Source organism: Mobula birostris, chromosome 5 (assembly GCF_030028105.1).
Source record: "Mobula birostris isolate sMobBir1 chromosome 5, sMobBir1.hap1, whole genome shotgun sequence".
NCBI lineage: Eukaryota > Metazoa > Chordata > Chondrichthyes > Myliobatiformes > Myliobatidae > Mobula > Mobula birostris.
In genome coordinates this window covers 113208208-113226608 of record NC_092374.1, presented here as the reverse complement: position 1 = coordinate 113226608, position 18401 = coordinate 113208208, and the positions used below count along the sequence as shown (strand labels likewise).

General features: G+C 43.6%; 1 protein-coding gene across 1 annotated transcript in view; it reads left to right on the top strand.

The window, feature by feature from the left end:
- The window catches only part of LOC140198398 (lactase/phlorizin hydrolase-like), a 107916-nt gene that overhangs the window by 57507 nt on the left and 32008 nt on the right, over window positions 1-18401 (top strand). Inside the window, exons 8-9 of the mRNA XM_072259490.1 lie at window positions 6180-6470; window positions 15792-15990. Coding sequence (XP_072115591.1) covers window positions 6180-6470; window positions 15792-15990 — 490 coding nt within the window. The remainder of the gene's footprint in view (window positions 1-6179; window positions 6471-15791; window positions 15991-18401) is intronic.

Below are 18401 nucleotides of genomic sequence, written 5' to 3'. Positions count from 1 at the left end.
CTATCCTCGAGGTCGAGGATGATGGTCTTCGTTCTGAAGAAGTGGCCCACAGAGTGAAGACGCCTGTGCGTGTATTTGTTTAATGTGTACTTGATGTTGCACTCCAAGAAGCACACGATACTTCACAAATCAACCAACTGATTCCAATAGCATGGAAACCACGACGATTGGAGCTGATGGATTTGTTGCAGCCGTCATTCGCCTTCACAGCCGTTGAGTTCCCAGTAACTCCATCCACCTGTTCCACCGTTGAGGTTTTGGTTGGATTGTTCTTTGTCAGGGACCTCACCCTCGACCTTACCGCCATGGGCAACCCTACCAGGAGCATAGCTCCAGACGGCATTGCTGTCGGGATCACAGGACCACACAAGCTTCTCCACCACGACAAGGTGACAACCCACTGCTGCCACAAAACAACAAATTTCACAACACATACAAAATGCTGGAAGAACTTAGCAGGCCAGGCAGCATCTATAGAAAAGAGTAACCATTTGACGTTTCAGGCCGAGACCCTTCATCAGGACTGGAGAAGAAGGATAAGAAGTCGGAGCAAGAGGTGGGGGGATGGAAGGAAGAAGCACAAGGTAGTCGGTGATAGGGACGGGGAGAGGTGAAGTGAAGAGCTGAGAAGTCAATTGGTGAAAGAGATAAAGGGCTGGAGAAGGGGGAATCTGATAGGAGAGGGTAGAAGACCATGGAAGAAAGGGAAGGGAAGGAGCACCAGAGGGAGGTGATGGGAAGGTAAGGAGAGAAGTTGAAAGAGGGAAATGGGAGTGGTGAAGGGAGGGGTATTACTGGAAGTTCGAGAAATCAATACTCATGCCATCAGGTTGGAGACAACCCAGACAGAGTATATGGTGTTGCTCCTCCAACCTGAGTGTGGCCTCATCGTAACAGTAGAGGAGGCCGTGGATTGATGTATCAGAATGAGAATGGGAGTGGAAGTAAAATGGGTGACCACTGGGAGGTCCCACTTTTTCTGGCAGACAGAATGTAGGTGCTCAGCAAAGTGGTCTTCACCGATATACAGGAGGCCACACTGGGAGCACCGGATACAGTAGATAACCCCAACAGGCTCACAGGTGAAGAGCCGCCTCACCTAGAAAGACTATTTGGGGTCTTGAATGGTAGTGAGGGAGGAGGTGAAGGGGCAGGTGTAGCACTTGTTCCGTTTGCAAGGATAAGTGCCAGGAGGGAGATCAGTGGGAAGAGGCGAATGGACAAAGGAGTCGCGTAGGGAGTGATCCCTGTGGAAAGCAGGAAGTGGGGGTGGGGGGGAGGGAAAGACATGCTTGGTGGTGGGATCCTGAGGAGGTGGCAGAAGTTGTGGAGAATCATGTGCTAGACATGGAGGCTGGTGGGATGGTGGGTGAGGACAAGAGGAACCTTTTTCCTGATGGGATGGCAGGAGTTTGGGGTGAGAGCAGACATGTGTGAAATGAAAGCAATGTGGGAAGAGACCTTCTGTATGGCCTCCTGTATATCACATACTATGTGCCAGTGATGTTAAACCTGATTCTGGTTCTGGAACTGAGGAGTTATAAATGTTTATAGCTTTGCTTTTTATGTATCATAAAATGGCCACAATTTATATGGAATCATGTGGCACAATTAGGAAGCTAAACAATAAAAACAGTATTCTACTAACAGAAAAAAAAATGCACAAATTACCCTGTGACTCCTTCTTTCTTCTAAAATGCCACATGTTTTGTTATGCATCAGTTAAGTCAAGTCCACCAGGGTCTTGTAATCACAATACGAACGTCTAAGACAACCAGTCGCTCTGCACACCGACCAGTGGTACATGGTAAGTCCAGGCAACAACACAACAACAGTACACAATGAGTCCAGCTCTGTCGTTATCGAGCAACTCGCTGATGGGATCGTCCTGCCGTACTTGGTGTTCCTAGTGTCCAACTGTGACTTACAGTTGTAAAGCAGGACTTACAAGACAAACAAATACACCTTTGATCAGACCCGGAGTGGCCACTCCATCTGAGTGCACCGAAGTCTTATCAGAAGATACAAACAATTATATGGGAATTATAAACAATTATCACGGCTAAAGAAAAAGGACAAAGAGCAATCAGGAAATTAAAGTATATCAAAACATAGGCAAGTTATAGATGAATGAATACTTTCCTTTATAGGTACAGAAAATGTTAAGAGCATTCTTTTCCTTTAGATTCGATGATATCCTTTCCATGCATTAATCTGATGTAAACTTTGCTAGCTGGTTCTTCACTTGCAAAGATCAAGAGGGAAGAAGATTCCTCAGGCGCGACAGCAAGATTGTTGGTGACTTGAGACCAATAGGGACACAGGAACTGCCGTGATGTAGGTGCTTGGGTAGTGGGATCTTTCCTGTGTCTCCTCTTTTCTTCAGCTGTCGCTCTTCCGAATTCCACAAAATTCTTGGCTGCCCCACGGATCAGGTTCTCCAGCGGTCTCTGTCACAAGCCAGCTGCTGCCACTCGTTGACCTCGATATTTGCCTGAGAGCTGCTGTTAAGTTGGTGTTTGTACTGCTTGTGCAGGGCTCCACGCTCTCTCATGCCCTGAGAGTTCTCCATAGAGTGGAACGTTCAGTAACCTGGAGTTGTTCATGTGAGACATGTGGCTTGGCCAGTGGAGCTGCCAGAGCAGCAAAGTGGCTTCAATGCTTGGGAGCTGAGCCTTCTCCAGGGCCTCGTTGTTGGAGACACGATCCGGTCAACTGATACCCACGATGGAGCAGAGGCAGCACTGATGGAGGTACCTGAGCAACTGGATTTGCTTGTGGAACAAGACCCAGGCTTCAGAGCCGTATGGCAGTGTTGTGACAACGGCAACCCTGTACTCCTGGATTTTTGTGGAGAGAAGCAGTAGGTGGTTTGTCCGCACTCATTTCTGGTGGCGGTCAAAGGCACTGCTGGCTCTGACAAGCCGATTGTCAACGTCCCTTACTACCGTAGTGTTGTTGGAGATGACACTGCCCAGGTAGGTGAACTACTCAACTGTGGTGAGAGGGTGGTTGCCAATGGTGATCTGAGGTGGGCTGTAAATGTCATGAGGGGACTTCTGACGGAGGATCATTGTTTGCTTCAGACTGACCGTTAACCCAAAAGCCCTTGCAGCCTCGGTGAATTGAGCGACTGGACCCTGTAGCATGTCCTCTGTAGTAGCATATAGCAGCATGAGAATGGGCTCTTGCATAGTTTTTGTTTGGGCGAGAAGGTGGCGGAGTTTGAAGGCATTTCGGTCAGTGCGGAACCAATTGATGATGCCCTCTGAGGTTCACTTCCCGTAGTATCATGCTGAAAAAGATGGCAAAGAGTGTTGGTGTCAAAATACAGCCTTGTTTCACAGCAGTACTGATGGGGAATGGGACGGACAGGTCGCCATTGTGTTTAACCTGACCACTTTGGCCTTTATGGAGCTGCTGCACAGTGGTGAGGAATGCTGGGGGAGAGTCGAGCTTCCACAGAACCTTCCAGAGGCCATCATAGCTGGCTGTGTCAAAAGCCTCGGTCAGGTCAATGAACGCTGCATACAGTCCCATGTTCTGTTCACGACACTGCTCCAGCATCTGGCGCAGGACAAACATCATGTCAGATGTGCCTCTGTTCGCTCTGATTCCGCACTGACTCTCTGTGAGGATGCCTTCGGCATTGGTAGGGATGATTCTGTCCAAGAGAATTCTGGCGAGGATCTTCCCAGCAGTGGACAGCAGGGTAACACCTCTGTAGTTTGAGCAATCCAATTTCTCCCCTTTGTTCTTTTACAGGGAGACAATCACAGCGTCACGTAGCTCATTTGGCACTGAAGAAACCTAGTTGAATCTGAATTGGAAGTTTGAGATAACTTCCTTCACATCTCAATTAGATTCTTTCCCCGGTTTTACATTGACCCATATATGTATGGTACGTTTTCAAAAAGCATCACATTTAATGACATGAGAGAGGAAGGATGTAAACTTTAGTGATAAAGTATAAGAGTAACCTTCACAACCACTGATCAAGCCTCTGATAATAACTTGCATGCCAGATATTTTGCTATTGCTTTACTTGGGTGGTTTCAGGCATCTTATGGGCATTGCTCCTTTACTCGCCCAGTATCTTTGTTTCTGAATCTTTTTCATTCTATCAATTATCCCTCAAGAAGAGTAGATTCAATTTAGATTTTTTTTTAAATTTCATTTCGAAACAATCCTTCAAAACAAGTAAAATTTCATTTACTGTCTGTACACTTCAATGCATGTACACCTATAGTTAGTTGTTCAGTAATCTTGGGAGGATAATTTTATAAATGAATATTTAATGAGAAATGGTGGGAAAAGCTTCTTTATATTTGCATCTCATTATAATCCAAGCTCACATTAGCAAGACCAGCTTCATTAATTAGAACACACACCTGAAAAGCTTAATTTCAGGACATTAATCATATTCATCACTTGCTTTCCCCATTACAGCAGTTTGGGTAATGGTAATTTGCCATTAAGAAATTCACAATGCACTACTAAAAATCTGAAACCTGGAATAAAATTTCACTCTTACAAAATTTATGTGAAAAGTTATGTGAAAAATGTTGTTTTTAAACTTGCATTTCTTGACAGATGAACAGTGTTATGGAAAATCATGAAATGGACACTTTTCTAGGAACACAACCTCTCCCCCTCCTTCCTGTAATGCAGGGATCACCTATATCTTTAATATATCCTCACAGCCTTTCTCTTCATTCTGATAAATGGGTTTGATATTTTGGTTTAAGATTTCATCTGGCAAAACTTCAGTGGGAAAATTCAGCTCCTTGAGTACCATGAAATTCAACAATTCATGATTTGTTGCTGAATTCTATGTGGAGTCCAATATCAGCTCAGCCAGCAAGTTCAGGACTTCAGTACTTACTGTCCCAAATCTGCTCAATACAGTAGTTTTACTGTGCATGAAACTGTTGCCATGACCCAACAGATTGTATCTGCCAATAAGTGTACCATAGATGTTTGGGAGAGAAGTAACCCAGATGAATCTGAGTTTGGAAGTGTAAAACAATTTCCTTCACATCTCATTTAGATTCTTTCCCTGGGCTTACATAGGTTCATACAGTGTATGATATAGATTCAGTTGTCTGAAAGGTTTCTGTGCTGTATCATTCTCTGACTAACAACACAGGTATGAGAAATCGTGTCAGCTCACCTTTGGTGTAGCTTATTTGATATTACTGAAAAAATGCACTTTTCAATGGTGATTTGTAAAGGATAGAAACATAGAAACATAGAAAATAGGTGCAGGAGTAGGCCATTCGGCCCTTCGAGCCTGCACCGCCATTTATTATGATCATGGCTGATCATCCAACTCAGAACCCCGCCCCAGCCTTCCCTCCATACCCCCTGATCCCCGTAGCCACAAGGGCCATGTCTAACTCCCTCTTAAATATAGCCAATGAACTGGCCTCAACTGTTTCCTGTGGCAGGGAATTCCACAGATTCACCACTCTCTGTGTGAAGAAGTTTTTCCTAATCTCGGTCCTAAAAGGCTTCCCCTTTATCCTCAAACTGTGACCCCTCGTTCTGGACTTCCCCAACATCGTGAACAATCTTCCTGCATCTAGCCTGTCCAATCCCTTTAGGATTTTATATGTTTCAATCAGATCCCCCCTCAATCTTCTAAATTCCAACGAGTACAAGCCCAGTTCATCCAGTCTTTCTTCATATGAAAGTCCTGCCATCCCAGGAATCAATCTGGTGAACCTTCTTTGTACTCCCTCTATGGCAAGGATGTCTGTCCTCAGATTAGGGGACCAAAACTGCACACAGTACTCCAGGTGTGGTCTCACCAAGGCCTTGTACAACTGCAGTAGTACCTCCCTGCTCCTGTACGCGAATCCTCTCACTATAAATGCCAGCATACCATTCGCCTTTTTCACCGCCTGCTGTACCTGCATGCCCACTTTCAATGACTGGTGTATAATGACACCCAGGTCTCGTTGCACCTCCCCTTTTTCTAATCGGCCACCATTCAGATAATAATCTGTTTTCCTATTTTTGCCACCAAAGTGGATAACTTCACATTTATCCACATTAAAAGACACGGGACTTGTAAAACTATAGATTGTTGCAAATATAGTTTTCATTTTTATTTGTGAAGGATAAAGATATAGTGTGGATAAAACTGTTAAATGTATTTTTACTGTTATCTACAGGTTGAAGGAGCTTGGAGAGCTGATGGCAAAGGACTAAGCATATGGGACACGTTTTCACATACTCCCCTTAAAATCGGCAACAGTGATACAGGGGATATTGCATGTGACAGCTATCACAAGATTGAAGAAGACTTGGCCATTCTTAAAGAACTGAAAGTTAGCCATTACCGTTTCTCCCTATCATGGGCTCGTATTCTCCCAGATGGTACCACACGTTTTGTTAATGAGGTTGGATTAAACTACTATATAAAGTTTATTGATGCCCTCCTGAAAGCTAACATTAAGCCTCAGGTAAGCACCACTAATTAACAAAACCCTCGTTGCTGGCTTGTAAAAATGGAGCTAAACTTTACTTGCGGATTTCAAAAACAAAGCATTTATATTTTTGATATGGTTTCATATTTTTATCTTGCTATCTCCCTTACTGGAATCTAAAAATACTGAGATCTTTGCCCAGCCAAAAAAGGGACTGAAAGAAAGTTTTGTCAGGGCTCACTATTTTAAGCTTATCAACAATGTGCTATTCAAATCAAGAAAACATCAGGTTCAAGCTCTTGTTTGAATGAGAAAACCTGGCTGAGGAAGTGGTGATCTCAGCTTAAGTAAATGAATTGAATGAATTGACTTTATTACTTACATCCTTCACATACATGAGGAGTAAAAAGCTTTACGTTACGTCTCTGTCTGAATGTGCAATGTACAATTTATAGATATTTATCAGTGGCGGCGCCAGAGATTTTTTCTTGCTGGTGCTACGGAGGGGCTGAATGATTCAGTGATGGTGCTGAGGGACGTGCTGTATGGTAATATGCATTCGCAAGGCCAGACGCGTGGCGTTAAAAAGTCAGTTTCAAGCATTATGTGCCTACTATAAATGCCTCTGCTGATTCACAGGCAACAGCAATTGATAGATCTAATATAGAAGTGAACTGTTACAGTGTCAACAGCATCGGAGACAACCTGGGCTACACGGAGCATAAACAAACAAACCAACAGAGCATCCGAGCAACAGCGGACAACGTGAATCACGCACCAATCCAGCAATCGGCGTCAAATATGTGCTTTTCAACTGGAAAACACAAAACGAACCCACTGTTATTCGCATTACATAGACAGCAATGCCAAAAGACACACTGTTACTAAAGTCAAATAAGGCAAACAACAGGTGCAAGGCTTTTCCAGGAGTTGGACAAATCGTACTCTGACCATGCAAAACCTCAATTAATTTGGCTATTGAATTTAAAACAAAAATCAACAGAATCACTGCTTGGAAGTCTAAGCAAAACCAGTAGGCTTAATAGCAGTAAATGTAATATTTTAGGATTTGCAGGAAACATAAGGACTATGGGGTATCCACCACAAAATAATAATAATAATCAGCATTAGTCTTGGCCCAAATTTTTAAAAAATCAACTGCGCTCACCATTAATGTTTTCAGAGAAGTACAACCCATCTGTTGTTGTGATTGGTGGTGAAAGCATCAATGGTTTTCTGGATGTCACTGTCTGTCCTTGTTTTTGTTTTGTTTCCAGCAGACGCCGAACCTGATGTAGCTCTGCAGTCAGGTTCACTTCAGTCACTCCATAGTATTGGGCCATTGGCCAAAGACAATTCTTGTCTTGGAAGAACTTGTGTTTGGGACTCAGTGCTGAGACTCCAGTCAGAACACTCCCAGTCTCAACTGCGAACCGTCTTTTCATTTCATTCAGAAGTCTGTCTATAACTGGATAGAAACAGTGGTTGTGAAGGTCATCAGGGGATGTGACAGGTGTGCATTCAGTTTGGGCCTGAACAACAAAATCATGTAGGCAGCGGGGTGGCTGGGCCTGTCTCCTTTCAAGTGTTCTGCTCTGTATTCTGGCCCTGACGCACAGGTCCCTAGCTCTTGTCTGAATTTCACCCCGTGATTCCTCTCCCTGTTTTGCTGAGAGTGCATCGATAACTGACTGAGCTAATTCCACAGCGGATGAAAGCTCCAAACTGGGAGATTGTAGCTGGTCTGACATGAACTTGGTGATTCAGAATAAATCCTCAAACAGAGTGAGAAGTAAAGCAAACTGCTCACCAATCAGTCCATTTACAGCTCTGGTCTCCGTTTTCCTCTGTACATTTGGTTGACCCATAATATCCTGTAGTGTAGCTAGAATGGCAGGGAATGATTTCCTTATAGCCCACAAAGCTGTATACTGCCAAGCCCAGCATGTATCTGACAATTTCTTCAACTCCTCGGGCTGTGCAGTTGGTTCCAGTTCTCTCTGTTTCTTCATGAAAAGATCGTGGGCAACAGAGTTTGAAAAGAAGTTGTAAAGCAGCCGCACAGTTTCAAAAAACTCACCCGCTTGTGGTACATTGCTCACATCATCCACTGAAACAAGGTTAAGTCTGTGAGCATGGCAGTGTATATATAATGCCTGCGGGACCTCTTTCCTGAACCTCTCTTGTACCCCGTTATTGCACCCGGACATCACTGCCGCCCTGTCATAACACTGACCTATACACGCGTTCTTATCAATGACACACTGGGCGAGTGTCTGTTCAATGCTTTTAAGAAGCGACTCTGAGTCCAACCCTTCTGCTGGAGTGAAGTGCAAGAATTCTTCAAGCACTGTTTTGTTATTCAAATACCGCACCACCAATGATATTTGCTCCTTTTTACTCAAGTCTTTACTTTCATCCACTATGATGGCAAAATGTCCAGCCTCCTTGATTTCTGCACTTATTTGACGTCTGACCATATCTGCCATAATACCCATAATTTCATTTTGGATATCGTGACAGGTGTTTTTTGCATTTCCAGCATTGTCCTCTATTTTTTCTGCTATAGTCTTATCAAACTTCCTAATTACACTGAGCAACTCAACAAAGTTTCCCCTATTGCCAGATCCATCATTCTCCCAGTGCTCTCGCTGGGCAATGCCTTGGCACGTAGTATAGCATAGAGACTCAACCACTGCTCTCATATACTCACGATTTTCTTGGACAATCTTTGCATGTCCTTTGTCAAGCATGTTTCCCAATCTTGAACCGTCTTGTTTTCTCAATCTGAATTCGGCTCATGCCTCCATCGCAAACTTATGAGCTGCACTTACATGGTGGGTTTTGAAAGCTGTTGTAGCTTTCCGCCAGTTGTGGTAACCGGTGACAGTGAAGGTAGACTCAGAATGGAACCCATGTCCTCCACACAGGAAATGCCTGCATGCGAAGCAGAATGTAGCATCTTTTGTGATTGAATACTCCAGCCAGGAGTACAGGTCAAACCAGCCGCGAATAAAACTCCTTTGCTGATTGCCAAACTGTTGCGAAGGGTACTTTTTCAATGCTGGCCGATGGGGTCCTTCCTTAGGCTGCTGGCTAACATCGCTAACAGTATTCCCACTAGCACTAAGAGCAGCTTCATCCACGTTCTCTTCCGAATCCCGCTCCATTTCTTGTTCCTCTACTTCACCCTCACACTCCTTCGATGAACTGCTGTCGTCCTCATCCCCACTTCCTTCTTTCTGCATGTCACTTTCAATTAAGACAGGCTCAGGCTGAGACACCACTGATTCCTCTGGATGAGGTCGTTTTCTGACTAAAAATCGATCCATTTCTCACGCTGGCCAAAATAATGCACGTGCCAGGTCGATGCTAGCTTGCGAAAGAACAATGAGCACGTGTGGCATCCGTTAGTCTCACGAGACCACAGATCTGCGCCTGGATGTATACTATCAATCTCTCGTGTGAGTGAGAGTGAGTGACATCACCACCTTAAGTGATCTTAGATCAGCTTAACTGATCTGAGGACAGCAATGGCAAGACATTGACAACGAACGAATAAGCAGAAGTGTCGAGTGGATCTGACAGAGTTTATAACTTTATTGCTGCGTGGGTTCTATGGTAATTGACGGCGCTGTTTCACTAGAACAGCTGGAGAAAAATGCTGTATTCAAAACTACACAGAGAAAGCAAAGCAGCTGCAGTTAATTTCTTGGTGGTGCTATTGCAATTTCTGCTGGGGCTATAGCCCCAGATAGCACCACCTTAGCGCTGCCCCTGATATTTATATTAAATAGTATGTAAAACAGGTCAGTCAATATAACATTGAAATACAATTGTATCAGCATAAATTAATCAGTCTGATGGCCTGGTGGAAGAAGCTGTCCCGGAGCCTGTTGGTCTTGACTTTAATGCAGTAGTACTATTTCCCGGATTTTAGCAATTGGAACAGTTTGTGGTTGGGGCCCTTTTTACACACCTGTCTTTATAAATGACCTGAATAGTGGGAAGTTCACATTTACAGATGCGCTGGGCTGTCCGCACCACTCTTTGCAGAGTTCTGCGATTGAAGGAAGTACAGTTCCCATACCAGGCAGTGATGCAGCCAGTCAGGATGCTCTCAATTGTGTCCCTGTAGGAAGTTCTTAGGATTTGAGGGCCCATCCCAAACTTTTTCAACCGTCTGAGGTGAAAGGCAGGAGCGGTTCGCGGCAGCAAAATAGAGCTTTGGCCAGCGGCCATTCAGCGTTTGGGATGGATTAGCCTGAGCAAATTAAAGGAGGGCAGGGGCAAGCGCAGCGGCCATCATCTGAGTGGGCAGGGTCAGGGATGCTTTAGATTTTCGAGGCCTCTGCAAAGAGAAGCTTCACTCGGAGAAAGCGAAGGAAAGAAAAGCTCAACCTCTTTCCTTGTCTTCTTTATATCTGCTCAGCTGGGTAGAGATGCCAGGCAGGATAGTGGAATGCTCCTCTTGCGGGATGTGGGAAGGCAGGGAGACCTCCAGTGTCTCTGACGACTACAACTGTGAGAAGTGCAACCAGCTGCAGCTTCCAACAAACTGTGTTAAGGGGTCAGAGCTGGAACTGGATGAACTACTCTGGATCGCTCGGGAGGCTGAAGGGAGCAATAGATAGGACATAGAGAGATAGTTACACCCAAGGTGCAGGACACAGGAAACTGGCTGACAGACAGGAATGGAAAAGGGGTTAAGGAGCCAGTGCAGAGTACCCCTGTGGCCATCCCCCTCAGCAACAGGTATATCATTTTGGATACTGTTGTGGGGGATGATCTAGCAGAGGAAAGTCACAGTGGCTGGGTCTCTGGCACTGAGTCTGGCTCTGTATCTCAGAAGGGAAGGAGGGAGAAGAGGTATGCTGTGTTGGTAGGGGATTTGTTAGTTAGGGGAATGGACAGGAGGTTCTGTGAGTGTGAATGAGATTCCTGAATGGTATGTTACCTCCTGGGTGCCAGGGTCTGGGATATCTCGGATCAAGTCCTCAGCATTCTTAAGTGGGAGGGGGAACAGCTAAAATCGTGACCCATGTAGGTACCAATGACATAGGTAGGACCAGTAAAAAGGTTCTTCACAGGAAGTTCTGGGAAGTCTGTGCTAAGTTAAAGGGCAGGAGATTGTTTCCTGTGTCACGTGCTAGTGAGGCCAGAACTAGGAAGATTATACAGTTTAATACGTGGCCAAGGAGTTGGTGTAGGAGGGAGGGCAGAAGATATTTGGATCATTGGGCTCTCTTCCAGGGAAGGTGGGACCTGTACAGAAGGGAGAGTTTGCACCTGAACTGGAGAGGGATCTAATATAACTACAGTTGTAGGAGGATGGGAACCAGAATGCTAGAACAGTTAGTGGTGAGGTTGTGGAGGCAGACGTTGGTAAGACCTCAGACAAAGTTAGGAATCAAAAGGTTGAGCATGGTGTGACAAAATCGAAAAGGATGAATCTGATTGCACTCAGTATACAGAATAAGGTAGATTATCTTGTAGTACAGTTGTAGATTGGCAGGTATGATGTTGTGGGCATCACTGTATCATGGCTGAAAGATTATAGCTGGGAGCTTCACGTCCAAGGATACAGATTGTATCGAAAGGACAGGCAGGAATGCAGAAGGGGTGGCATTGCTCTGTTGGTAAAAAATGAAATCAAATCATTAGGAAGAGGTGACATAGGGTCAGAAAGTTTTGAATCATTATGGATAGAGCTAAGGAACTGCAAGGGTAAAAGACCCTGGTGGGAGTTGTATACAGATCCCCAAACAGTAGTAAGGATGTGGTCTACAAGTTACAATCGGAGATAGAAAATGCATGCCAAAAGGGCAATGTTACAATAGTCATGGGGGATTTCAATATGCAGGTAGATTGGGAAAATCAGGTTGGTACTGGATTACACGAGGAGGAATTTCTCGAGTGCATACAAGATGTTTTTTTTTTAGAGCAGCTCATGGTTGAGCCCAGTACAGGATCAGTTATTCTGGTCTGGGTGTTGTGCAATGAACCAGAATTGATGAGAGCTTAAGGTAAAAGAACCTTTAGAGGAAAGTGATCATAATACGATTGAATTCACACTGAAAATTGAGGAGAAGCTAAAGTCAGATGTATCAGTATTACAGAATCACAGAGGCATGAGAGAGGAGCTGACTAGGATTGATCGGAAAAGAACACTGGCAGGGATGACGGCAGAGCAGCAATGGCTAGAATTTCTGAAAGCAATTTGGAAGGCACAGGATATATACATCCTGAAGAGGAAGTATTCTAAAGGAAAGATGACACAACCATGGCTAACTAACATAAAAGCCAAATAGAAAGCATATAATAGAGCAAAGTTCAGTGGGAAGTTAGAGGATTCGGAAGCTTTTAAATAGCAACAGAAGGCAACTAAAAAAGTCGTTAAGAGGGTAAAGATGGAATACAGAAGTAAGCTAGCCAATAATATTAAAGAGGACACCAAAAGTTTCTTCAGATACATGAAGTGTAAAAGAGAGATGAAAGTGGATATTGGACCACTGAAAAATAATGTTGGAGAAGTAGTAATGGGGGACAACGAAAGAGTTGATGAACTGAATAAGTATTTTGCATCAGTCTTCACTGTGGAAGACACTAGCTGTTTGGTGAAAGTTCCAGGTGTCTGGGGACATGAAGTGTGTGAAGTTACCAAAACTAGAGAGAGTGTTATTGGTAAACTGAAAGGTCTGAAAGTATATAATTTACCTGTACCAGATAGTGTACACACCAGGGTTCTGAAAGAGGTGACTGAAGAGATTGTAGAGGCATTAGTAACAATCTTTCAAGGATCACCAGATTCGGGAATAGTTCTGGAAGACCGTAAATTTGCAAATGTCACCCCACTCTTCAGGAAGGGAGAGAGGCATAAGAAAGGAAACTATAGGCTAGTTAGTCTGACCTCAGCGGTTGGGAACATGTTGGAGTCGATTTTTAAGTTGAGGTCTCAGGGTACTTGGAAGCACATGATAAAATAGGTCGCGGTCAGCTTGGTTTCCTCAGGGGAAAATCTTGCCTGACAAATCCATTGGAACACTTTGAAGAAGTAACAAGCAGGATAGACAAAGGAGAATTGGTTGATTTCGTGTACTTGGATTTTCAGGAGGCCTTTGACAAGGTGCCACACATGAGACTACTTAACAAGCTACAAGCCCATGGTATTACAGGAAAGATTCTAGCATGGATAACGTAGTGACTGACTGGCAGGAGGCAAAGAGTGGGAATAAAGGGAGCCTTTTCTGAATGGCTGCTGGTGACTAGTGGTGTTCCACAGGGGTCTGTGTTGGGACTGATTCCTTTTACGTTATATGTCAATGGTCTGGATGATGGAATTGATGGATTTGTTGCAAAATTTGCTGACAATATGTAGATAGGTAGAGGGGCAGGTAGTTTTGGGGAAGTAGATGGATTTGACAGATTAGGAGAATGGCCAAAGATGGAATACAGTGTCAGGAAGTGTATGGTCATGCAATTTGGTAGAAGAAATGAAAGAGTTGACTAGTTTCTAAATGGAGAGAAAATACAAAGATCTGAGCCACAAAGGGCCTTGGAGTCCTTGTGCAGGATTCCCTAATTTGCAGGTTGTGTCTGTGGTGAGGAAGACAAATGTGATGTTAGCATTCGTTTCAAGAGGACTGGAATATAAAAGCAAGGATGTAATATTAAAACTTTATAAAGCACTGGTGAGGCCCCATTTGAAGTATTGTGAGCAGGTTTGGGCCCCTTATCTTAGAAAGGATGTGCTAAAACTGGGGAGGGTTCAAAGGAGGTTCACCAAAATGGATGGCTTGTCAAATGAAGAGCATCTGATGGCTCTGGGACTGCACTCACTGGAATTCAGAAGAATGAGGGATGACCTTATTGAAACCTATTGAAGATGAAACGCCTCGATACAGTGGATATGGAGACGATGGGGGAGTCTAAGACCAGAGGATACAGCCTCAGAATAGAGGGGCGTCCTTTTAAGATGGAAATGAGGAGGTGTTCCTGCAGCCAGAGAATGGTAAATCTGTGGAATTCTTCACCACAAGCAGCTGTGGAGGCCAAGTCTTTATGTATATTTAAGACAGAGGTTGATAGATTCTTGATCGGTCAAAGCATGAAGGGATCTGGGGGGGAAGGCAAGAGTTTGGGGCTGAGAGGAAAATTGGATTGGCCATGATGAAATAGTGAAGCAGACTCGATAGACCAAATGGCCTAATTCTGCTCCTATATCTTATAGTCTATAGGTAGTATGGAGAGTAGACAGGACACAGCTGGGTTGAAATGTCTAATGCATTGAAGGCGAGAACAGGTAGGTTCAAAGGGGATGTGAGGGGTAAGTTTTTTACTCAGAGAATGGTGGATGCCTGGTATGGTGGTAGAGGCAAATATATTGGAGGCTTTTAAGAGAGGTTTAGATAGGCACATGAAGGTGAGGAAGATGGAGGGATATGGACATTGTGTAGGTAAGCAGGATTTGTATTTAGGTGTTTTGGATTTTTAGCTGGCTTGGCACAGCACTGTGGGCCAGATGGCCAGTATCTGTGCTGTACTGTTGATTGTAACCACTGGTCGCTGAAATTGTGCTGCCCTTGGGCCAGCTGGTGGCGCAATGACATCAGCGCTGGACTCTGGAACGGAGGTTCCCGGGTTCAAACCCAGTCGGGTCCGCTCCCGAGTACGCTTTCCATCCGTGCCGGGTTGAGTGTCGAGATCGCAACTCGACCTCGTAAAATAAAAGGGAAAAATACTGCGAAATGTCTGTGTGAGGAGTGGCGCGCCACATAGTCTCTTGCTCCACGCCTAGTAAAGGCATGAAAAAGACATCGTCCCGCCAATATCGCACACGCATGGACGCACGCACTCAGATGCACACACATAGACGCACATGCCAAAAAAAAAGGAAGAAATTGCGCTGCCCGGCAAATGATACAACTGTGCATTTTTCTTGTCTCTGCAATGGATGGACATTTAAATAAAATAAGAAGTGATTATTCTCTGTTGAGTGACTCAGTCATAACTAACATCATGGTACACAAGCATAAAAGAAAGAAAATCAAATTTTAACATTTATTTCATGATATGAAATGATGACCTTTAATATACAGAACCTAGTTTCAGTAAAACCTAACAATACTAATGACTATTAATATCATCTGATTTCAATAACTTCCTCAAAATAAGTTTTTATTTGCTGGGTTTGACAGTATGTGATAATGATTTGCTCCTGACTGATAATGACAAAATATGGAGAACATTTCTAGCAGTAAAATGACAATATAAAACTTAGCTTAAGAAGACTGTTAAAATGTTAAAGACGATGGTAGTCAATCTGATATTTACCCTTTTTCTCCTGATTATCCACAGGTTACACTTTATCACTGGGATTTGCCCCAGGCACTGCAAGATGTTGGTGGCTGGGAAAATAGCAGCACAATTGATCGATTTGTCGAATATGCTAATTTCTGTTTTCAAAGATTAGGCAATAAAGTGAAGTTTTGGATAACATTAAACGAGCCATACAATACAGCCCTTCTTGGATATGGCTATGGTACTGCTGCACCAGGTAATGTGTATATAAACACACAGGCACAGTACTGCCTAAACACCACACTTTCTCAAAAAAATAAACCTAAGCAATAACTTTCTCAAACTATATTTCTGTTTTTGAATATTCTTGTCTCCAACTGATGCCAGTAGCCAATAATGTCACTGGGCATTTTGTGTGGGACCTAGTAATCCCCTTGAATAATTCACTTCCAAACCAGATAGGATATGGGTTTTATATATCCAAACACAATAACTTTTAGACTGTGTGTTAGCCAGTTCAACTAGCAAGATTGCAAGCACCATTGTGGGGTTATCTCTAATAGATACTATCTGCTACCTTTATGATTTTTAATTTTGAAGTATAATCATTCCATAAGACCATTGGACTATAAAACATTAGAACAGAATTAGGCCACCTGGCCCATCAAATCTGCTCTGCCATTCCATCATGGCTGATTTACTATCCCTCTCAACCCCATTCTCCTGCCTTCTCCCCATGGCCTTTGAAGTTCTAACTAACTCCCAACCTCCACTTTAAATATACTCAGTGTCTTGGTCTCCATAGCCATCTGTGCCAATAAATTCCACAGATTCCCCACCCTCTAGCTAAAAAAAATACTTCTCATCTCTGTTCTAAATCAATGTCCCTCTATTCTGAGGGTATGCCCTCTGGTCCTAGGTTCCCTCACTGTAGAAATGTCCTCTCCACATCCACTCTATCCAGGCCTTTCAATATTCAATAGGTTTCAACAAGATTCCTCTCCCCCCACCATCCTAATTCTTCCAAATTCCAGTGAGTACAGGCCCAGAGCCATCAAACACTCCTCATAAATTAATCCTTTCATTCCCAGAATTATTCTTGTAAATATCCTCTCAACTCTCTCCAAAGCTAGCACATGTTTTCTTAGAAAGGGGGCCTGAACTTGCTCACAATACTCCAAGTATGTTCTGATCAATACTTTATAAAGCCTTTGCCTTCCTTACCACCTACTCAACCTGCAAATTAATCCTTAGGGAATCCTACAGGAGGACTCCCAAGTTCCTTTGCACCTGTGATTTTTGAATTTTATTACCATTTAGAAAATAGTCAACAGCTTCATATCTTCTACCAATTGCTGTTAAGCAGCCTCTTGCATGATATATTGTCAAAGGTCTTCTGAAAATTCAAGTAAGCAACATCCATTGACTTTTCTTTGTCTAGCCTGTCTGATATTTCCTCAGAGAATTCCAATGGATTTGTCAGGCAAAATTTTCCCCTGAGGAAACCATGTTGACTATGGCCTATTTTATCATGTACCTTCAGTCGCCTGACGCCTCATCCTTAATAATTGACTCCAACATCTTCCCAACCACTGAAGTCAGGCTAACTGGCCTATAGTTCAATTTCTTCTGCCTTCCATCCTTCTGAAAGTGTGGGGTGACTTTGGAATTTTCACAGTTTTCTGGAACCATTCCACAATCTAGTTATTCTTGAAAATCATTACTAATGCCTCCACAATCTCTTCAGCCACCTCTTTCAGAACCCTGGGGTGTAGTCCATCTGATCGAGGTACCTTTTCTACCTTCAGACCTTCTCCTTAGTTATAACAATCACACTCATTCTGCTCCTTGACAGTCTCAAATTTCCGGCATGCTATAGCGTCTTCCACAGTGAAGACAGATGTAAAATACTTATTCAGTTTATCCATCAGTTTTTTGACCCCATTACTACCTCTCTCCTTGGGCAGGTGGGGCTCATCTGCCTTAGACAGCAGCCCACCTAGGAGAAGGAAAACTCTGATTTTAAACATCTGCTGCCTTGCGGCCATACCCACCTATGGGAAAGGCTTCGGAAGTAAACCCGAGGAAGGAATCTGGAACCGGGGTCCCTAAGGCAGTTTGATGTTGCTTACAACTTCACTCTGGCAACCTCTGTGAGAACACTGGTGCCAAGTTGTATCAGCATTTGCCCTTCCCTTGGACTACATCAGTGATGTGGAGAGGAAGAAGCTGCTGCATGGGCAACAACTGGTTCTTCAAATCTTCCCGCCCAGGCTCGCACCCCGGAGAGGACACTGTCCGCCAGAGGCACAAACCCATGATCCCCTGGGATAGACAGCTGCCAACTACTACTACCTCTCCAGTGTCATTTTCCAGCAGTCCAATATCTGTTCTCATCTCCTTTTACTCTTTTTATTTCTGATAAAAGTTTTGGTATCCTCTGTGATATTATTGGCTAGCTTACCTTTAGATTTAATCTTTACTGTACCTATGTTTTTTTTAGTTGCCTTCTGTTGGTTTTTACAAGAATCAGAATCAAGTTCATTATCACCGGCATGTGTTGTGAAAGTTGTTAACTTAGCAGCTGCAGTACAATGATAATATAGAAAGAATAAATCAATAAGCAAATCAATTACAGGAAGTATATATACATATATTAAATAGCTA